The 23240-nt window shown below is 46.0% G+C and overlaps 3 protein-coding genes across 3 annotated transcripts in view; 2 read left to right on the top strand and 1 right to left on the bottom strand.

Annotated features, from left to right (window-relative positions):
* The window catches only part of LOC135805248 (uncharacterized), an 8360-nt gene extending 5906 nt beyond the window's left edge, over nt 1–2454 (top strand). Inside the window, exons 3-4 of the mRNA XM_065319261.1 lie at nt 547–671; nt 1495–2454. Of these exons, the coding sequence (XP_065175333.1) occupies nt 547–671; nt 1495–1809 (440 nt within the window). The 3' untranslated portion in view covers nt 1810–2454. The remainder of the gene's footprint in view (nt 1–546; nt 672–1494) is intronic.
* Nucleotides 2455–4587: 2133 nt separating this feature from the next.
* On the top strand, nt 4588–5022 carry LOC135806705 (CDGSH iron-sulfur domain-containing protein 2-like). Its single transcript, XM_065320936.1, has one exon. The coding sequence runs from the start codon at nt 4588–4590 to the stop codon at nt 5020–5022; it is 435 nt and encodes a 144-aa protein (XP_065177008.1).
* An 8607-nt stretch (nt 5023–13629) lies between these two features.
* On the bottom strand, nt 13630–23163 carry LOC135805247 (dolichyl-diphosphooligosaccharide--protein glycosyltransferase 48 kDa subunit-like). Its single transcript, XM_065319260.1, has 10 exons — nt 22999–23163; nt 22732–22842; nt 21989–22075; nt 21270–21373; nt 20979–21073; nt 20254–20347; nt 19254–19550; nt 18577–18700; nt 14618–14724; nt 13630–13970 (listed from the first exon to the last, which is right to left on the bottom strand). The coding sequence occupies exons 1-10, from the start codon at nt 23144–23146 to the stop codon at nt 13818–13820; spliced, it is 1320 nt and encodes a 439-aa protein (XP_065175332.1). The 5' UTR covers nt 23147–23163; the 3' UTR covers nt 13630–13817.
* Nucleotides 23164–23240: the final 77 nt, after the last annotated feature.

Below are 23240 nucleotides of genomic sequence, written 5' to 3'. Positions count from 1 at the left end.
GGCTTGGGTTTGGCATTGTAGACTGCTTTAGATTACATGTACATCGACCTGAGAAAAAATGGACAAGTTCAGGGCATCAAGGGCCATTGTGCTCAGGATGCAAAACCCAAGCCTCCGGGGGCGAATTTCCCGGACCAGAACTCGACACCATCTTGGTTTTGAGGGGGTGCCCACGTGGCAGTTAGTGCTGTACAGTGTTAGTACTCCGGTCCATCGCCATGGATACAGTACTGTCGGGCGCCGAAGAACGGAGCGCCGAAGGACGGCCAGGCTAGAATTTCGTCAAGCACAGCATACCAATGTACACACGGTGACTCAACTGCCCATAGGCTGTAATACATGGAAATAAGAACGGTCTAGGCTAGGAGGCTGACCCCCCAGTTCTTCGGCGCCCGACAGTACTGAAGGGATCCTGTCAAGTTTTCTATGGGCTGCTATTTTCAATAGAAGGATTCGACTACCGTATTTACCTAGCACCAATATCATATCAACTGCTTCTGATTTCCGCCTCCCAACTCGCTTTGTCAATCTCGTGTAATCATTCAGTTCTCACCAAACGAGATCCAGGCTCAAAGCCACGTGGAAGCATTGACCTTCGCAATCCAGAGCCGTCTGGACCGGCACCACAGCACCCTGGAAGTCGCTCCAACGCTTGGCTCCTGAACAAGCGTGTAAGTCATGTGCTAATGGCAGTAGTCCCATGCCGCATTGTTAGCTTTGGATGAAGGCATTCTGCCCTTGTATAGTGGTCTCAGTTTGGGAATCTTTCGGTTCTGAGGACACGTGACTTACATTTTTTTTTAATCCATTCATGTATTCTATTGGTCTTACACATGGCCTGTTAGCAATCAACTGGTACCGGTTCTAAAGGCACATAACAGTCTCAGGAAAGGGAGCCATTGTGCAGTTTGCAGTTTGCACACAGGCTTTTCCATGGATTGATACAATCCAATGCACCACATTCAAATATACATTCCGGCCTCATCGTCAGTATAAATAAATTATGTGTGTAACAAAGTGGAGGGTGTGCATGTATGCTGTAATAATGACGGGACCTGAAACTGCTGCTAGCTACCCCATGGTAAGGAAGACGTTGTTCAGGCTGATCCAGGTGTACGAGTTGCACTGCAGTATGGAATCATGAATTCCGGAAACTGTGCCCCTAGTACTGGCCAGCATTGGTGGGAACATCCATTCACGTGCCTCAAAATCATATTATACCCTCGTGTCGTCCACTGTAAGACAGTATTGTGTGGATTGGATGTGGTTGGATCAAGGATGCATGCCGCGTTCAGAATCCTAGACAACTATAAAATGAAATGGCTCTCTTCAGTCTCTTGGTGTACTCTCAGTCAGTGTAACCTGTCTTGTAGTACAAAATGGTCTCTGTGTGAATAGTCAGGGGGTGATGTTGCATGGACCAAGCTAGATACTTGCAGACATACGTATATGGTAGGTGCAATCAATTCCTTTCCCCTGCCTCTTCTTCTGCAGAGCGCCACACAGTATCTTCACAACTATCGCTACAAGAACCGCCATAAGAGGTCTGCACTTCCGCTACACAACCGCCGGGCAATGGATCAGATTCTACAGACCAGAGAGGCAATCCAGTTCCGCGAAGATACGGCCAAGCAGAAGGTTCGACTCGAGCAAGCCTTGCAGGTCCGCGAGTCCTATAACTCGGACACACTGCAGTTCATGCGCTACGCATCGAGCAAAACGGACATTGGCCGCTATTGTGGCAACACGTGCCAGCAGACCAAGACTGACCTCATACGCCTATGCCGCGAGAGCAAAGGACTTCTGTAACACACGGACTGGTACACCAGTTCATTATCATCAGCTCAATAAATCTCCTACAAAATAAGTTATTCCAGGTCCTCGGAATGAATGACGCTGGCACACAATTCAGCAAATGGTATCTGACTTGAGGCACTAACTCGGGTGATGACATTATGGTGGCAGTTTGACAGTGAGCAACGCCGTTTCATCACGAGGCCATACCAGACACAAGCCTTCCACAAAGGTGCATACGGCTGCTCACATACTTGAACATACTTCTCCAATCGGCAGCCAGCCTGGCCAAGATTCAGCATGATCCTAGCCGCTCGGATTTGCCAGTCCCTGCCGGCGTTCAGTTTGCACGCTTGAAAACTTCACAGAACTGAGTCACTTTTCTATTATAAGTATAAACAGCTTTCTTGCACGCTGGCCCAAGAAAGCAACACATTGAATGACTTCTCCCCACTTTGTGTCCACATTGCCCTCACGGTAAACTATGAAATTGTTGAGCAAGGCCTTGCTTCCCACGTAGATCAACTACATCTGGCTTGATGATTATTGCTTGACAACCATGTGACTGCATAACACACAGATCGGGATGCTGGCTCTCTTTCTCTTTCTTGATGATCTCTTTGCATATGGCTGCTAGTGGTCACCTACTGGCCTCCCCAGCACGGTGACTGTTGACTGGTGTGGGTCAGAAGAAAAAATTAGCAAGCACACTGACTTTCTACACATTGTTTAACAATGTGCTCAGGGTTCTAGCCAGGTCAATATAGTAGGGGGCGGGCATGGGAAAAAGTTACCCCATGACCCATTTTTTCCATTGTCCAAAATTGTCTTGCCATGCAAAATGCAACATACAGGGTGAGCCCCCGACTTCACCCCTCACAAATGTGCCTTTATGAACCCTCTAGTACTAGTAGTAGTGACTATCGACTGTATTTTCGTTGAATGGCGTGAAAAACACAAAAATCGGAAAATGAGTAGGGGGGCGGCACTTTTCACAGGGGGGGGGGGGGCGCAAACGGAGTAGGGGGCGCTGCGCCCCCCCCCCCCCCTACCCCCCTTTGGCTAGAACCCTGGTGCTGTGTCACTTGGTCTAACCTGTCTAGGGTATCTACAAGTTCAAACCATGATTCGGCCAGATGAAAATATGACATCATTATGTGCACATGTATAATAATTGTGGATGATGATTGTATACATTTTACGGCCTCGGATACATGTACATGTATGTGCATTCGGGCATTAAAAAAATGAAGCTATCTGAATTTCACACATTCAACACGACCAGGGGGCACTGAGTAGCACGGGCATTTCAGGTGGTCTAATCAAACTGACAGACTTGACTGGAACTAACGTTACTTTGACGAACTGGCTTACTTGATTCCAACCAGGGACAGCGTGATTATAATTTATCAACCCTACAAAATGTAGACCACAGTACATGAACCAGTGGATGGGTCAACTTTTCAAAATCATTGAAGATCCTGCCCGATGGCCAGCCTGGCCCGACAAGATCGAGTGGCACGGCCCTGAACCAAACCACTAACCCATCAAGCATGCCGCCGGAGATCATACGACATCCATTATCTATAGCTCACCATACGGTCAGCGGCCTCGCAACATGATTCACACACAAAGTGTACACTGTATACAGTGATCATGTACTGTTTATAGTAGCTTTTTCGGCCACTCAGTGTTGACTGGTTGTTATTGTTTTCTCAGTAAACTAGGATTCGCCTTATTGAGATCATTGCAGGGTGGTGGCGTTCCTACGGATGCTGAAAACTCAGCCGGTCTAAGGCTGAGTCTCAAGCTTACCGTGAGTTTTTAAAAAGATTCCCCAAAGGCTAAATGCATGCAATGTGGTGCAATGACTCCATGCACTGCACTTGTATTGTGAGTTGTGACGGTGCCGAGTGTACTTACCGGAGATTAGCCTACGGTACCCGTGACATTATCACAACACTGAGTCTTCCGGGTATTCAAGCGGTTGCCAAGCCGGTTCCACTGCAACAAATACATTGTAGTTGTGCTGCTGGTTTACTTACATGTACATTATACAGTCAGGCGTTGCCGCGAATCATAGCCAGATAAGCTCAGTTCAATCGGCAGTATCATATTCATTACTGATCCAAACCGGACTGGGCTGGCCGGAGCTGGCCCCAAGTACGGAGACTCCCTCGATTTAGGCTAAGGCCTGTGGAGAATCCATAAACACAAATACAAAATAATACAAAAGTAAGGTGGGCCGGTACAATGTACGTGTACATGTAGTCATGTACGTGTAAGCAAGAGTCCATAATCCCCAATTGCCGCCACGTGATTGGGACTCTTGATGTAAGTAAAGTTACTAGTAAACTGATATCAAGAGTACATTCAGTGACGGACCTTGCTGATACAGTACAGCCTTGTAGTATGTGACTATACAGTCAGTACAATCATCATGACATGATCAGATGTATGCAATTCCAAAACTCGGAGATAGAGACTACGGTAATAATAATTAAATTAATTATAAACTATTATACCGTAATCATTGAACAGTACGTACTGGTTTACATAAGTCATTATGACTGCAGCTGAGCTCTGAGCTGAGGCAAGTGAAATCCGACTTCTCCCTGATGCACGTGACACAATGCGTCGTCAAGGTGAGAGTGGTGACGCATTTTTTCAAAAGCAAGTCAGAGCGGTCTTCATAAATCCTAGCAAAATAAAACTGCCAAGCTACTCTTGAAAGACAATTGTTTGTCTTTTTGCTGAGCCTTGCTTTCTTCCTCGTATCTTGAAGCCTTAGCCATGGAAGCGGTGAAGTTTTTCTTTCAGACTCAGCTGCCGGCATACCTGAAGGCGTTGCCCATTCCTTCCACAGTTGCTGGCTTTGCTGACCTGTCTGGCAACGAGTGGATTCAGTTGCTGCCTGTCATTGGTTTCTGCGTTCTGCTGGTGTACCTCTTCCTTGCCAATCTCCTGGAGATCGGAAGAGGTGGGGCAAGAGAAGAATCCGATAAGCCCGTTCCAGCAGTGAACCTGTCAATTGACAAGGAGAAGGACAAAGTTGCAACTTCTGTAGATATCGAAGATCTTGATGACAAAACAGTGTATTGCAGGTGCTGGCGCTCCAAGAAATTCCCCCTCTGCGACGGCTCGCATAACACACACAACAAGGAGACCGGAGATAATGTGGGTCCGCTGATCGTCAAGCGCAAGCAGCCCAAGGACAAATCGCAATAGCCAACTTCACACTCGTCAACCCTTGTCATGTGTAGGATTACCAATAGCAACAGAGCGCCGGTTGTGTGAAACAGTTCTTATTGACAGGCGGCGATGCTGCTTTACAGATTTGGCCGCATGTCTTCAAGGTATGAGCCAGCCGTGTCTTTCCTTCATAATTGTCTTGTTCCTCCATGTCTTAACCCTTCTCTCTATAACCTAGTGTCGGCAACTCCATGCTTTACTTTGAAAGCTGCACGCTTCGTTTACTTTTGTAGACAATTCACTACCAGGGCGAAGTATTTCTTTTAAATACACGGCAGAGAACTAGCTTTTTAATGTGAGTGCTTGCTTATTCACTACGGTGTTTACGAGCGCCACTGTCCAGATGTCTTTCTAGTGCGGTGCCTCTTGATTGGCTCAGTGCTTACACTAAATGTGATCTGATCTGTGACTAATGTTAGTGCGTTGGTTGGTTGAGTAGTCCCGGTACGTACAGGTTAAACCTGGCCAGGTGACCAACTACATTGTACGTTGCCGTGCAGGTATCACCCTCACGCAAATACCATCTGCTTGCTATTTCTGCAACTATGCCAGTTGCCTAGGTTGAAAGCCAGGTGGTTCTGTTAGCGTGCTTTCCTGTCACTCGAGTTGAGCCTTGGTGAGAAATTTGTAGCCTGCAAGCACGGTGATCAGGTGACTGGTGTATGCATCAGCGCGTGACTGCTAACTTGATCGTGTTCGGTTGGGAGTAAGGGCTGAACGCTGCATCGCAGCCTTCTCGGACCAAAACCAGTCGACTCAGCGTCCAAAATGCTACAACATATGGGCCAATCTCGTTCATCCGTGCTTTTATAAGAACAAAAATAGCGTTTCAGTGGCATTTTGTATATAAATCCCCATCTACTGTAGCGGACATGGAAATCCAGCCGATTGACCGGGGCCGGCGCCCTGAGCGCGTACAGAACGCTGCATGCAGTGCACATGTTGATCCGATGCGACCAGCGCGCTGCAGCGCATAAATGCATGTGTGTACCACTTATCCACGGCTGCATGGCCAGCGCCCTGGGGCCGCTAGACGTGCGACCGGATTTCCATGTCCACGACAGTAGCAGGGCGCAGTCACCCAGTTTCGGTGGAAGAGGCGAGTTTGATTGGGGATAAAGGAGGAAGCTGGGGAACATCTCAGCTTCCTTGGACCAAGACCATTCGACGCAGCACCCTGATTGACTATGAATAGTGACATTTTGATTCTAGACCATACTCAGTACTACTTCCCCTTTACTTGAGCATTTTTTTCTATAATCTGCCACACAAAATAACTTTTGAACAAGGTTGGTCTCGTAGTCTGGGAGACGACCAATCAGTAACGTCCCTGCCAAGGGCCTTATCAGAGTTCTAAAAGCAAAATCACTTGATTAAAATTTGCCCCGAAAAATAGGTTGGTCCATTGATCGTGCACTCCCCTAACAAATGGACTTGTTAGGGGAGTGTCTATCTCGTCTTGTTGATCCACTGTCACCATGATCCAAAACTGAGAAGAACACACACACGCGCACACACACACACGTGTGCTCCGATGCTCCTGCTAGGAACCCCAAGCTAGGGCCACCAGTATACTATGAAGAGAACTCTCACTGACGAGCCATCGCATGGCTGACCGTGTCCAACTTCACATACCGGTACAGTACGTATCGCCTATAAGGTTGGCGGCTATAGTAATATACCGGATATAGTGATCAATTTCTCAAATTCATTTTCATTTGCCATAACTTAGTATACACAGTTATCGCGTATAGTAATAATCGTCTATAGTAATGTATCGCCTATAGTGATCAAATTCTTATTTCAAAAGACCTTTATTACATTATTTTTGCATCGATTATAGTGATTGATGTAAAATCAAGTGGTGTCAGAGGAGAACAGGGTGTTACTTCTTCGTGAAGAACTAACTTGTCCAGTGTTGTTTGGTGAGTTCTGCTTGTACAAGTTGCCAAATATGCCTCCATCGTGAGGAAATGCTGATTTTGTGTGACATGAGCTGTAGCCAGCTATGCAGTGCGTATGTGCACGGCGCCCTGAGTCGTTTGACACCCCACTCGCATACATTGCATGCAGTATCGGTCATAGTGATATATCGCTTATAGTGATAAAATGCTCAAAATCAAACACCAACGCTATAGGCGATACTGACTGTACATGGAATCTCATCGGGGTGTGGGTGTACATGTGGGATGTATTCGGATACTGGTACCCCACTTGGTCACACACACACACACACACACACACACACACACACACACACACCCTATTCAAAAAGTGTTGGTGGTGTTACTAATCCAAGGTGAACAGTCAGGGGAAATGAACTGCCTGAAAGTGAAAAGAGAAAAAAAATACCAGACCGACCAGGACTCAAACCCGGGCGGGACCTTGCTTGTCATGAGCAACGCTCTAACCACTGAGACAAGGGACCAGGCCGAACCTAGACGGCGCTGACAAAGTTTTTCACTCCAAAGGCATAGCAGCTCACAACACGTGCCACACATACTGATGGCACGTGGGTCTTTTTCCCTACCCGGGGGGGGGGGGGGAGGACCAACCACGGTCAGGTTCTGGAACGTACTACCAGAGCTTTGACCATGGTTGGTCCCCTGGTAGAGAGAAAGACCCAAGTGCCATCAGTATGTGTGGAGCTGGAGGTGAAAGAAAGTGGTCCCGCGTGGTAGGGAAAAAGAGCCAAGTGCCAGGCATCAGTATGACTTTGTGTGGTACGTGTTGTGAGTATTTTACTACTCCCTGGACCCTGGTTTAGACTCAGTTGCATTGCCCAGAACCAGGGAGTATTTTACTACTCCCTGCCCAGAACTAATTATTTCTTCAACCAGTAAAAGCTGGGGTAAGCGACCTCTGGGTAGTAGCGACCACCTGCTCTTAACGACCGTTTTCCATGCACCGACAGTTCTACACAGACACGGTGGGACCTGGTTCTAAAGACCACCTGGCTTTAACGACCGACTTTGCTTGCACCGTGGGGTGGTCGCATAAACCAGGTTTTTTGTACTATAAATTAAGTTGTAATACTAGTTAGTAGGATCAAGAGTACATGATTGTACTCTTGGCAACTTCTTGGTTGGATGCAGCTACAGTAGGCACTATTTATAATAATTATGAGTATTGTACTTTGTAGGTCGCGATATCTGCTGCCGTGCTGTAAAGAGTCGTAAAATACCTGGTATTTTACGACTCCCTACTGTAAACATGTCAAGCGCGCGCCCGGGCCCAGGCCAGTAGGCAGTAGCTAGTCGTGCCCAAGTACGAGTGCGCGCCGATATAATGGGGCACGTGCCGGGTTTGTACCAAAAATGCAGGATCGCGATCGATCAGGCCGTTGGTTTTTTCAGCTGCATGCTTCTCGATCTTGTGATTTTTGTAAATTATTTTAATTTTCAAGGAGGCCGAATTGATCAATTTATTTTGAATATGTTTCAGCGTCTCCTCGACTTTGAAGTGGAGGTCGTGCTGGTGTGGGTGAAATGACCTTCTACCAGTTTGATGTAGCATGAAGGTGAAATAATGATCAGCATAGGTCTTCGTAAAGGTGTACTGAGAACTGCTTTCGTAAGTCTTCGACAGATTTCCTCACCTCCTTCGAAACAGTTGATTTTATGGAATCAAATCAAGCAGCAGGTGCTGGTTTCATCTTCAGTATCTGAAATTAATTCGTTAGTACGTGGCGTGGTAGATAATCACATAGAGGAGAGAGATGTATTCTTCGTCCTGGGCGCCCCGATTTGCGAGCGTGTTGAAAAGCTGATCAGCTCGCATTCAGCAGCTGAGCTATTAGAAGCTGCTAAATCTGTTCCTTGCGGAACGTTGGATGTTCTAGTGCAATGTCTGGTCAAGAAATTTACTCTTAATTTAAGTGAGCTGATTTCCCTGTGTGGAACGTTGGCATCAAGATGCTCCGAAGACTATGTATACGATTTCACCTGTTTGCAGCCTTTATTTGATCAAGTTCAATTGGATGAAAAAGCGAAGCTACTTAGTGATGAATTTGTGTTTTTCCTGGAGAGTGCAACCACCGTAGCAGGAAAATTTGGACCACTGGATATATCTGTCCTGGCACACCATGCCATCCATCACTGTGTCCAGTCCCAGTATGATGCTAATAACCAGCTTCGTCTGCTGAAATTGCTCAGCGTCTGTCCCGAGTCATCGATATTGGGTCCACGAGCCAAGCTTTTCCAGCAGCTGTGTTCCGATCTGGTGCGCTCAGCTCCCAGCTTGCGACCGGCGTCGTTGGTGCTGGTCTTGCAGTGTTTGTCATCCATGCGGGCTCTGGGACCAGACAGCGATCTTGCTATGCTGTGCTGCACCTTGCTTCAGAACCGTCTCAGTGATCTCAGCTTCCCAGTCCTCTGCCAGCTCACAGAGGTACAGCACACGCCGGCGTTAAAGGTTTCGTTGGCCAAGTGTATAGAGGCGCGGCTGCCTTTCTTGAGCGGCGACCCTGTTGTGATGGGTTTGCATGCACTAGCTTGTCTTAATTCACTGTCCAACGGTGTGCTCGATGAGCTGGGCCACAACTTCAAACATGTTAGTATCAGCAAGCGGCGATTCATGGATCTGCTGTCAGTGGAAGCCATGGCGTCGAAACTGGACAACGTATCACCGGATAAATTGGCTTTGCTTGTAGTGACTTGCCTGTGGCAGCAAGGCAAGCAGCTAATCAACTGCATTCCATGTGCTGTAGGCGTCATTGACTTTGTTCATAGAACCAACTCTGTTGTGTCGCCGTCAGTGGTCGAGAGTGCATTGAACATGCTGCTTGAGACCAAAGAGACCACCGCACATCACATGTCTTCAATTCTCACCGGTGTATGTGCCCTAGCACAGCTGGATGCAGAAGCATTACACCGTATCACCGAGCATCTGATGTCGGTTAGTAAGGATGTGCACTTCTCTCCATCCTCCCTTAACCCGGATCTCCTGGCCGACTTTGTGCGGGTGTTCGAACACATGCACCACTTTGTCGGCAATTGGCTCAAGGAGTGTGCGCTGTATGCAACATCTGAGGTATCTAGCCTTTGTGCTACCCGTAAGGGTTGTCGCGTTGTGGCGGACTTAGCCGCCTTGCTCGTCAAGCATAATACACCTGTGCCTGAGTTTGTTGGCGCCGTGTATTACTGCCTCGTGGATGCAGAGAGCAGACCATCAAGTCTCTCATTACGAGCTGATGAACACTGCAACTTAGACGACTGGATAGCATCGATATGTGATGTTGTCACTTTGGCCTGGGTGTGTACTCACTATCGACTAGGAGCAGATTCCCTTGCTCCGCTTGTCAAACAGTGCGTAACCATCGGAGCAGTGCGCTCCATGCCCTTGACCACTCTTGAACGTCTGGTTGAGTTCAAGTCATTCTGCTCCCTGCTGCAGAACGGCACTGTCCTCGAGTCGCGTGCTGAGGAAGAGTGCCTCACCCGGCTGCGTGCAAGCTGCTGCGACCTGTCATATCGCAAGCAGGAGTGCATCAGAAGTTTGACGACGACGCTGAAGAATGATCCGTTCACGGTCCTTCCCAGTGCACATTCTGAGCATGGCCTACATCTGGATGCTCTGGTCGTACCAGACTCGTTGAATCTCGAATGGGTGGGTGGACGGCACAGCCTGAAGGTTAACAACGCAGCGGTCGTAGTGGACGTTGTTGATGATACCATGCTACCAACGACTATCAGGCCCCGACCATCCTCACGCTTCTTCATGCTGTCTACCCTTGGTTATTCAGTGGTGCACATTAGCTTGCGAAATTGGCGCTCACACCGAGGCAGCTCGGAATTCTGGTACAAGAAACTGAACAAGCAAACCGCGAAGGATGTCTCACCAGCCACGAGCAAGTAACTGTAGCACCTTTTTTTTTTTAACCTTTGAGTGTACATAATAATATTTATCATGCTGTACTGATCCTGTATATACTAGAACCTTGTCCAATTTAATGCAGTGAGTTGAGCATGTGCGTGCTCATCTGCACTTTGTTCAGACTACGCTTGTAGTGTACAGGCTACTGCTTGTATATCATCACCCATGTGAATACGTTTTTCATAGTATTATCGCCATTCCAAGTCATCATTTTGAACCCTAACGAAACCTTTTCCAATTGTTGATGGATGTACAGCTCTTGAATAGCATTATTTCAGTGTTTGTGAACCGATGACAGCTCCTGGATCATTATGTCTGAGTGTGGACGGTGCAAATTACTGCTCTCCCCTCCCCCCCCCCCCCCCCCCCCCACACACACTCTCTCTCTTTCTCTCTCTCTCTCTCTGCATTCCCATCTCATTTCAAGTTCAAAAGTTTCTCTCTCTCTCTCTGCATTCCCATCTCATTTCAAGTTCAAAAGTTATGAACTGTGGACTCCACCAGCTTCTGCCAATGCCTGACTCTGTATATGTGGCATGAAACAGTCTCAGAGGTCAGGGAAAACGGACACAGGTTTGCTGTGGTATATTTTGGGAACTTGCAGCATATCTTCTGCAGTCAGGTGCACACCGTTCTCCCTTGTAAACACTATCACAGGTTGAAGGAATCCCGATACTAGTAATTTGAATACGGAGGTATGTATTTTTTTTAAAAATGCTATTGTGTTTGGAATCCGATATGTTATGTTCGACATCACATTCTCCGAAACGCTAGCAACCACTGCATGGTCTCAGCTACTAGTATTCTGTAATATTGGTAGACCAAACATACGGTGCTGGCCAAAGAAATCCAACCTCATGAATAAAGTAGCGCTGCGTTACAGTGCCCAGACAAGTGCCTCTAATGCTAGGGCTGCGTAGCGCTCAGCGCTATTTTATTCATGATGTTGGATTTCTTTGGCGAGAACTGTAGATCAGATTAAAATTCCAGGCTGGGAGGAGTAAAACACGACTACTACGTTTGCTTGCATCTCACTGATTATACGGTACAATCTTCAAAGAAGGAGAGCGAGACGTAAAATATGCATTTTACGCCTCTTGAAGGAAATCTGCTCATACATGTATCTCGATCTGGATCATTGAAATACAACTTGCAAACAGGAGGGGGGGGGGGGGCTGCTCTTGCAACATGCAAGTAACACGTCTGTACGACTTGTACATACAGACACATAAGTTTTAGATCATGCAAGGAGTTGCCTGATATGATTGTGTTACATCAAGAGCACACAGCCCCCCGACACATCGGGCCATATAACCTCGTATTAAAAACTGTCCCCCGTGAATTCCGCGATTCTGCGAATTGCAGAATTTCCGCAGAATCCGGTAGTGTCCGCAGAATTCAGAAAATCCCGCGGAATATTGCAGAAAAGAGAAAACTGCTTTTCTGGAGTGTTTCACAGCCAAACCAACCTGCTTGTGACTTTCACAATCAACTTGCACGGTACATTTTGGAGCTTTCAATTTTTGGACCAGTATTTCTCATAATTTGGGTTCAGAATTTATAGGGGCAACAAACTTCGGTGGGGTTGCGGAAATTCAATCTGTTTTTACGCTCATTTCCGTTGCAGAATTGCCCCAGAATCAGCGCAGAATTTAATGTTTTCAGCCGCAGAGTTCACGGGGGACAGTAAAAAGACCTTCGCTTCTTCGGTCCTTTTACTCAGCTTTAAATTTTATTTCCTGCTATGACGGTACCAAGAATACAGAGTAGCCATTCATTGGTATACCGGTTGTCCTTTTGCTGAACACATGCAGTATAATGTACTAGTACCATGATGTGGCTTGTGCATGCACCTGTACATGTCATATAAATTATTATAATAATAATTAACTGGTTTGAGGGAAAGAGACAAACGGGAAAAGATAATAATAATAATTATTATTATGTACCTGTGTGTGCATGTGAGATGCAAGAATCCACTGAATCAGGGAGTCGTCAAATATTTGACGACTCCCTGCACTGAATGCTATTCTCTAAAATAATAATTCATCTAATTGAACGAATGAAGATGTTGCAACTTCGACGGTATAAATTGGTGAAGAAAGTGTTTGTTCCTAATGCCGGAGCTCGCACTTGAGTAGCATGAAATTATGCAGACCAAATGTCTGCTGACCAGGACTGATACGAAGAGTTCCTATGAAGTCATGCATGAATACAATCATGTAGACACTCTTGTTATCAGAGGCAAGAAGCAAAGTCCTGATGTCTTATGCAACAATAGAACTATAGGAGTACTCTTGCTAAAAGGTAAACTTCTTCACTCACATCATAAAACATGACATGAAGCCAAAGACTGAAAGAGCCCACACCCCCAACTACGGTACAAGACAATGCAAGCTAGTTCTAGTTTGCATAACTTATTGATCGACCTACAGTTGACGGACACAGTGACGCAACCCAACAGGTCAGCCTCATATCTTGTTGTATTATAGCTACAAAGTTTGCAGATACACCATGAAAACGAGTCATGACCACTATCCACTGGCAGCTACACACTCTGGGAGTTTGTGTACTGCTGCATCCGATTTCACCGGCATGGCTCAGTAACGCAACAACGCGCACTCCTGAAGCAAGAGTATGTGCAAAGTGTGCAGGTGCATGCACACATACTCGTACTACCACATACACAAACACATGCGAGCGGTCAAGCACGGAGGAACTTCATTTAGTCCGTCTACATTTACAAGGTTGGTTAGTTATGTGCATACACACCTATTACCATGAAATCAATAAAACATAACATATGGAGGATCTTGCACTGTCTGATAATCCTTGAAGACAGCGAAAGAACTAGCTTAGAAAAAAGATCATTTGAGAATGTTGCACTGGCAATTATTTCACTCTGCTTTGCTCTTGGGTTCACGATGGAAAAGATAGACTGCAGAGAAGATCACCAGACCGACCATCATGGAGAAGCAGCTAGCGTAGTAAGGATACGCACACATTATAAACCTTTCGTACATCAGATGGGTGAGTGGTCGCACAGTGATCTGAAACAAGATGCAGGCACGAAAAAATCAAGAAGGAGTTAGAAAACAGTCATAATAGACACAGCAAAAAACGGCAACACTATTTTTGACGGTACTCGTACCTTGATCACCCAAATAGCGTTGAAGCTGCAGCGTAAAAACGTTATGGGGGCTGATTTATCGTTGTGACCAACGGTACATTTTTTGGCCAAATATTGCATAGTCCGTATGCATTTCACCTTGTATCGCGTATATGGTGACATAAATGGTTGTACCGCGCGAAGTAACAGCTATTCTCGTGGCAACAGCGTACTAAAAATAGCGTGCATCTTGCTAAGGTCGAGCCCAAATCACGGTATTTTCCCCCTTACGGTAATACCGTTACAACATAACGTTTTTTTGCTAAGGGTGTCTAATGGCAAAAATGCACGGCAGGACCAACATGCTGTCAACCAACAACAGGACCAAACAAGTGTGACAGCCAACACCATAAATTAGTTATGCACAGACAGCAAGATTAGTTAGGATTTGCCAAACGGTGGATGCCGTGTCAGGTGCAAATATCCAAGGCAACAGTTCAACTGTACGCAGAAAATGCGAGAGCTGGCCAAAAGACAAGAGAAAAATAGGCACTGCATGAACAAAAAGGCAAAAAAAAAAGTGCTTACCTGGGTGGAGCTGACAAGGAAAGTGTAGCCGAGGCTGCGGAAGTCAACCAAGAACTTGAAAACTCCATACTGGTCAGGAAGCTGAATCTTGGTGGAGAATACACCATCTGTAGAAAGAACACATGAGCCAGCGCAAGCGAAAAACCGGATAACGGAGCTACGTCATGAACTGAGAAAACGGCTTGAGAAGTTTGAATACGGGAAATCCCCATTCAGCGAAGCGTGTCGCGTGTTCAATGCTTTGCTACGTCACAAGTATGTGACGTAGTGTTCTATGGCGCGGACCATCGCGCAGCTGAGTTCCTCAGCTTTCTTGTGCTGTTTATTTGAAGGAAATCCGTCAAGGGACGGCTGAGTTTCGGTCGCTTGACTGAAGTCGATTTTACTCTGGAGGATCGTGCTTGCACTCTTCGCTCTGAAATTTGAAAATAGTTAGGCCTTTGAAGTTAGTCGATGATTCTTTGGCAGCATGAGCAGACGAGCTACGTTCACCGTGGACGATGCCCTCGCTGCTCTGCTCCTTGAAGACGAGGAAGAATTTGTACGCTCAGTTGCTCTTGACGGGCCACCTGTCCAAAATGTTTTGGAGGAATCTGACGACGATGATGACAGTAGTGACAGCCATTTCCTCGACAAGGAGCTCGACATCGATATTGCTGCCCATCGGTATGATGAACTGAGCAGCACCGACGACGGCGATGGAGAAGAAGAGGCAAGCGATACTGACGATGTATTTGAGGACCTAAATGCTGGTATGGACGTTCCCCAACATGCTGCAACTGCAGCCACAGTTTTGCAAAATGTGGATGTTCAAAAAATTGTTTGTCACTATTTTCTATTGAAGATGTTGATCAGAATCGGCTGAACATGGCAGAGCTGGAGCGACCTGATTTTGATTTACTGCTGAGTGGTGTGCTGGAGGCTATGCATTGTGGAGACAAGCTCACTGTCCACCAGAAAAAGCGTAAACGCTCAGCTTTCAAGTACGCTTTCCAGAGCAAGCGAGTGTGTGCCGGTGCGTTCCGCTACATCTTTAACATCAAGAAAGATAAACTGTGGAGTTTGTGTAAGCACGTGGAAAGCAACGGTGCAACGGCGCGGCGACACGGCAATGCTGGTCGACGACCATCAAACGCTTTCACGTTTGAGGAAGTCAAATATGCGGTTACTTTCATAAAGTCTCACGGCGAACACTATGGCATCCCACACCCTGCACCACTACATGGTCGAGATGGCATTCCTCCCGTGTTTTTGCCTGCAAGCCAGACATACAAGGCTGTGCACAAACTGTATGTTACTGCAGGGAACTCGGCTGGCATTCGTGTCATGGGAGAATCTTCCTTCCGTAGCATCTGGCACCAATGTACGCCGCATTTGAAATTTATGTCTCCACGGACTGACGTGTGTGATCTGTGCGAGAAACTACGCCGTCGGGTCATGTCAGCTTTGACTGAGCAGGATAAGGTGGCCGCCTGTTCAGCACTGCAAGACCACATTGCAGCAGCACAACATGAGAGAGACTACTATCGTGGAGCTACTATCTCTGCTGCCGAACAGCTACAAGCCAGTGCCCAGTGTGCGCCACCATGTGCTCCATGCTCGCAAGCCACGTTCAAAACGCATTATACATTCGATTTTGCGCAAAACGTCAGCATACCTCAGGAGTGGCGACAAGTAGGTCCTCTCTACTTTAAAGTTCCAAGGAAAGTGCAGGTGTTTGGGGTGAACAACGAAGCTGTTCCGCACCAAGTGAACTACTTGATTGACGAGACGGACACCATCGGCACAAATGGCTCCAAGAGCCATGGCCCCAACAGTGTTGTAAGTCTCCTCCACCATTTCTTCGCAGACCATGGTTATGGCGAAGAACAGTGTATCCTCTCTGCAGATAATTGCTGTGGCCAGAACAAGAATAAAACTGTTGTTTCCTACCTTGCATGGCGCTGTATGTCTGGCTTGCATAAGTGTATTGAGCTGCATTTCATGATCACAGGCCACACCAGATGTTTGGTCGATGGCTGCTTAGGTTTGCTGAAACGCAGCTATAGGCGCAATGATATCTATAGCATGGTCCAGTTAGCTGATGTAGTGAATGGTAGTGCTGTATGCAATCAGGCGCAGCTTATTCCTGGCTCCAATCTGGAGTGGCGTGAGTGGGATAAGTTCTTTATGCAGTTCTTTAAGCCCTTGGTCGGCATTTCCAAGCTTCACTACATGCGCTTTTCCAGTGTTGAGCCTGGTGTAGTGTATTGCAAAGAGAATGTTCATGCTGCTGAGCAGAGGCTTGCCTTGCTGAAAGTGCCTGCAGAAGATTTGCTTCGTGCTGGTCTGCCGAAAGTCCTCAGTCCTGCAGGACTGACTGCAGAGAGGCAGCAGTACCTCTTTTCTCACATTCGCGAGCATGTTCTATCAGAGTTTCAAGATGACGTTTGCCCGCCACCTACTGCATCTGCAGAGTGAGACAACATCCTCGCCGACCAGCCTGACATGGCACTTTGATCATTTCACATTCGTTTCTATTTTCGTGTACATACTTGTGCCATTGCTCAGTTACACACTTGCGCAACATTGCTCTTGATTACGCCTATTTGCGTAGATGCCCTCATGTACTCTAAAGAGTCTCTTGATGCTATGATGTTTAGAAGACTCAATATCATGTTACCTATATGTACAGTATTTTCACTTGATTTGATAATACTCTCCATCTGCTTCATTGGAACAGCTTTGTTTGGGCCATCAATTATTCGTTCAACACCGCTGGATTGTTTGCGCTTGAACATCATTTTCCGTATGTTTGGCAAGGACATAGGTGCAGACAAATGACTGTATCTATGGTGTTTCTTGAGATTTTTGAGTCTGGTTTTTTTTATTGGTTTCTGCATGAAATTCTGAAAGCTCTCGTATTGAAATCTCAAAACCGCCCTCCAAGTCCATTATCTGGGTTTTCGCTTGTGCTGGCTCACATGGTGGCAAGAGGGTAAAAAAGTCAGATCTTACGGTTCCCTTGCCCACGCGGATATATTTTTGCAAAAACAAACTTGTGCGGTCAACTGATGTTTGCGATACGACTGTAGACACCCCACTGAAATAAAACGACCAAATCCTTTGCATCCCCCACCTCTCCAACGTACAATACGATGCATATTAGGCTGCGTTCGTTTGTAGCTACCTGGTAGAGTAGAGTCGAGTTACTCTACCGGATTTAGTAGTTTTTCACGATATGTACATGAAATGTTTCTCTTCTGTACGGAGTTGTGTTCAATTCCTTGATTTTGCTGGAAACCCCGTAGCTCTACCAACTTCTACCGGCTTTCTGGTAGAGCCGGTAGAGGAAAGTAGAATCTACGCCTTTGAGTAGAAAACGAACACCTCTACCGAAAGAATGTTATAGCGAGTTGGGCCCACCAATATGCAACATGTATGTCAAAATGACGCTCTTTGCTTACGATTACAACTGTAGCACTGATGATCCAATCTGATCAACTCACTTACTCAGGAAGTGCGTCATGTACACTGTATGTTCTAAAGTATCTACCGCATGTGTTGAAAACACTACTTCGAAGTACACATTATGCACCAAGTCCACACGTCTGTAGTGTTGACTGTTGGAAGAATTGCTTGAATGCCAGTATGTGTGTTGAATGCAAGCAAGGGTATGTAGCCGTGCGCAGAAATTTCAAGAAAAGAAAGTCATTCTGACCGGAAAGATGCTCAACTGCACGGCTTTTTGTGTTATACTGAGGTCTCTGTGCGCGTGGAACCAAGCGAACACTGCGTAAGAGTGTCACGTGTGTAATAGCGAAAATTATGCTACTGTATAGCGATTTTTTGGACAGAAGTGATGATGTTTCGGCAGGTACATTCGCATTTTGTACGTTATAGTGACGTTTATGTTATAGCGAGGCCTGACCTGTATCATGCAAAGCAGTGAAAAACCAAGCAGCATGTCTATCGCTCACCTTTGTTTCCCTTCAGCGGGGCACGGATGAAGGGGTCGATGCACTGGAACTCCAGCTGAACACCGCTGGCACGGAATGGCTGCCACTGACCGTTGACGAGCTCCTCAATGCGGATGCTGTACTCCTACATGACAGCACAACATTAAAATAGGCACAGGCCATGATGACTGCAATGAAACCTTTCTTATCCAGACCCCTGCCTGCAGTCAAATCTCAAAGAAAATGGCTTGCCGCTTCTTTTCGTGGCCGTCACATGCGGCCATCAATCTTAGTTTACAGTCCATTCATCCAAAATAAATATAGTAAAAGCTGTACATTCTGCGTTGTCCAACCCGTCAAACTCTTGTTTGCCGCATTTGATATTGGAAAAGGCGCAGGAAATGGAGTTATGGATAAAAAGAAAGGACAAAATGTTACGAGTTATGACTTTTGTCCTTTCTTTTGACTAAAAAAAATGGAGTTACTACTAAGTTTGAAAATCCGCCAGATTTCAATAGTACATGCAGGACACGCCTTTCAGCAATTCACCCACTAGCGAGGACTGAGAAGGTCCTTCAAGGAGAAAAGTTACGGGTAAATTCGTTCCAAGGTTGTTCCTGCTCTCTGCGTGTAGACACCGTATGTAAAATGTGCAGAACAAACCAGACGTAAGGAGCAGTACACAAGCATCAGCTTACCACGTTGTCGGAGACGGTGTAGTATGTGGCAGGGCTGGATTCACCCACATGGTGGTGCTGGACATTGGAGTAACGCAGTACACCATTCTCCTTGAACACCCACTTGGACAACGAGTTGATGAACTCGGCATTGGCAGCACTCTCAAACTGACGGCCACCGGCAATACCCTGCTGCACTGGAGATGACAGGAACTCGTCACTGAACATATCCAGGGAGCCTGTGAATACAACACGGGCGTTGTTGAAGCCCTGGAGGGCGGCAACCAGGACAGTGCTCTTGCCTACAGCATGGGGATACTACAGCGGCAAAAACAAACAGCAAAAATAGAATACTGTCTTAGTACCAGTGCGAGCATTAATATATTAAAAAACCTTTAGCAGTCATTGAGTGGGAAGTACACTGCAGCCACCCATATCATAAACACTGATTACTCCACATCATAACAGCATTCTATCAAGAACAAATAAGCTCACAAGAGTGTGCAACTCATGGTGGAATCGAGGTAGTTTTTCCCTGCAATAACAGATTGGAGGTGTGTATGTCATGTATTTCTCGTTTTTAATCAGTAACTCTTTTACTGACAGATGCGTTAGCCCCATGGGGTACATGCGAGCTGTTATTATTATTAGTGTGCAACTCGCAAAAACGCACAGCATGTGGTACAGTGTTCACGCTGTATGTTCCCAGGCTGTTTCTAGCAGCAGTGGTGTAGTAAAAATAGCAATCCCTGACACTCAGCTAACGCGAGCATGACCATGGCAGATATCCAAACTGTGCACATGTAGGCCTACACTGTACGTAGCACGAAATGTGCTTGAAACACGTGATGTAAGTTTCTGCCATCGGAGACTCCATATGCAAAGTTACCCACTCTTGGGAGCTTATTTACACTTTGATACTATCATAAAGAGGCGAAGAAACAGCAGACGGTGGTTTACAGCTAGGGCTGACAAAGATCGCAAGACACTGATAACGAGCGGCAGCCAATTTAAGATTTACCTCAGTGATGGACTCGGAAGCATCATGTGAGTATGTGGTTGAGCTGCCAGTAACGATGGATGTGATGAGGCTGTTGTCTGGGTCAAGTACCATGCTTAAAGGAACACAAACAGAACAAGTACAGTGGATTATGGCTCCGCTGGCACTGCTAACACCATGTGACATTCAGTGTACTCCGTCCCCGGGCAAAGCCTAGGAAAAGGGATAATGCACCGGCCACTACCAAATAGATACACATACTGTATGTCCGCACCTTTAAAGCCATGGCGGTATATTCGATTATAAAGCCAGTCTCAGTTATAAAGCCATGGGCTTCATAAATGAAACGACATTTGAAGTATATTTTGCAAAAATGAAGGAATAAGTGCTATGCTAACAAACTTACAGCCCAGCAGCAAGGGTGAACAAGTAGATTTAGATTGAAATTTCTGTGTGGACTTTGACTTTTATGGCATGGCGTAGTGGGTGAGTCATTTTGCATCTAAAATATCTAGGAAAGCAGCGGTGTTTCGAATATAAGGCCATGGCTTTAAAGGCGCTGACATACGGTATGACACTGAAGACAAATCCTTTGTTATAATAATGTTCACTATTTGGCATGAAACTGGCAGCTACAATAACTTGCTCCATTTAGTTGACATTGTGTCAACAGATGTGTATGCATGTGCATCAAACACTATTGCAGCAACAGTGCACATCATAAGAAGCCATTCATCAACACTTACCCGATTCCCTGGTACAGAAGGGGCTTGTCACTGCGCTTTCCAGCGATCAGAGAGCTGTCAACAATGTTCTTGGAAGGCACCAGGACACGTGTATGCTAAATACAAACAGACACGCAGCACACGAAACGAAGACCGATGTCGTCAAACAGACACCACATGCAGTAACTCAAACTGTAACGTAGTTCAAGTAGAGATGAACACCTACACAAAAAGATTCGCCAGGAGATGTGCTACTGTCTGGTAGGGAGATGGAAAGCAACATGAATAAAATGGCCACGGCAAAGTACATACCCGTCCGGTGTCAGCAGAGTCAAAGTTGACATGATCAATCACATTTGTGTTCTCCTCATCAAACTCGAGACCGCACTCGGTAGCAAGGTTCCGGAGTGGATCGTCTGCGAATACAATACATACATGCAGACATAGTCACTACCACCACACCATATACCGGTAACAGTCACACAACACCCAGATGGCATATTTGTATTTGTATATATGGATTCTCCACAGGCCTTAGCCTAAATCGAGGGAGTCTCCGTATATATTGCCTCGGAAAAGAGGTTTTCTTTACCCTTCTATCTAGGATTGTTATCTCCAAGAATACATATGGGGTGTGATGAGCCATGATGAAGATTGCGATAGAAATGTAATTTAACGTATGTACATGGAGCGATTAGAGAAGATCAGAGCGGCAGAGTAGGTGCACAAAATGACCTCATGGCAGGGCACGTGCAACTACAACGACGAAAGACATCCAAGCAACTATTCATGCTGGTGTCCAGTCCAAGATCATGAACTGAACGTTAATTTCAACAGCTATGCCATAGCATGCAAGGAAAGTTTCACCCATGTCTACTAGTATCACACAGTAATGACTGCATTAGAATTCTGCTCCAAGACACCTGCACTGTAAGCTGAAGTGTGCTGTTTATTATGCCTGCGTTGCACAGTAACGGCAGACATTTTCAATTTTTTACAAAAGGTAATAACATTCAACGTGCGTGACTCACCAAGGGATGGGCTACCAGCAACGAGCACATTGCCACCATTGTCGATGAAGTTGGTGATGGCACTGATATCAACGCTACCACCAAACTCTGTACAATTTGTTCCGGGAATATCCGCAATCAACAGAAAAAATATATTGATGTTTCCTGTTTCCATCACACTCACAAAAAATGAACATCTAAAACAGTTTGGTCCACAACTGTCCAACCAGGCATTACGTCAACAATGTCCAATGACAAAATACACTGGCGCGGAGGAAAGCACCATGCAGCTTCACTGGATTATGGATACTCGTATACGGGGTACAACACGAGAAACTTATCAGTATGCTGACATTGCCCATGATGGGAAACCAGGCACTAGATTACAATGCCACTTCCATTATACTACATGGCTGAGAACAGCAACAGCGTCAGAATAGGATCCCGATTATTACGGATTAGTGCAATCAAGCAGCGTACTGTACATATTCGGACCGGATTCACAATATTATTAGTTCTAAGTGCACACAATGGTAGACAGTTGAAACAATTATTACTCTCATACTTGTACTCAACGATGGGTGATTTTGTACAAATAGTATTCGATTTAAAAATAGTGGGGTCCAGCTCATTTTCCTCATTCTGGCTGGCAACACACACTAGTAGTATACAATGTTGTACATGACACTAACACGTACAGTATGCTGTTCCAAATGATGAAACAGCACCCATACTCAGGATCTAGAAATAATGAAAACAATTACCTGTGACTGCAGGTGAGAAAATGATCAAGTTCTCGTAGAGAAACTCTCCATATCTTGCGAGTGACAAGCCAGGACTATCAGCAGGAAGGAATTCGAGCTCAAATCCTCGATCTGCATGCGATAAATATACAATGGGGTGCGATATGTCCTTTCCAATTCGGTATCCACATTCATTCTCAGACATTATACTGACACGTCATCAGTAACATTGTGCATTGTATGCACAAATTTCAGAATTCAATTTGAAATTGCTCCCACAATGCTCACCTCTAAGTGAATTGAAGAAAATAGAATGGGTATACGTTACATTTAGGTCGTCCACAAGCACTAATGTCCTACGGTCGGCTTCTGCAAACCCTGTGCATAGGCACAAGGCCACGACGAGAACAATTGGCTGCCACATATGCGACGCCATTTTTCGAAGATGAGAATGTTAGTGAAAGCATATGCGCATGCTCGAGGTTTGGATTTGTGGACCAATCACCTGACTTCGCGCAAGTTTTCAAATC

The sequence above is a fragment of the Sycon ciliatum genome, chromosome 1 (assembly GCF_964019385.1).
Source record: "Sycon ciliatum chromosome 1, ocSycCili1.1, whole genome shotgun sequence".
NCBI lineage: Eukaryota > Metazoa > Porifera > Calcarea > Leucosolenida > Sycettidae > Sycon > Sycon ciliatum.
This window is presented reverse-complemented; position numbering and strand designations above follow the sequence as displayed.

Coding starts and splice junctions, on each gene's coding strand:
- LOC135805247 (XM_065319260.1), bottom strand. CDS start 23,146: ATGGCGTCGCATATGTGGCAGCCAATTGTTCTCGTCGTGGCCTTGTGC. Junction 22,076..22,731: donor TTTCTCACCTGCAGTCACAG/GTAATTGTTTTC, acceptor CAAATTGTACAG/AGTTTGGTGGTAGCGTTGAT. Junction 20,348..20,978: donor CTTCTGTACCAGGGAATCGG/GTAAGTGTTGAT, acceptor TGTTCCTTTAAG/CATGGTACTTGACCCAGACA.
- LOC135806705 (XM_065320936.1), top strand. CDS start 4,588: ATGGAAGCGGTGAAGTTTTTCTTTCAGACTCAGCTGCCGGCATACCTG.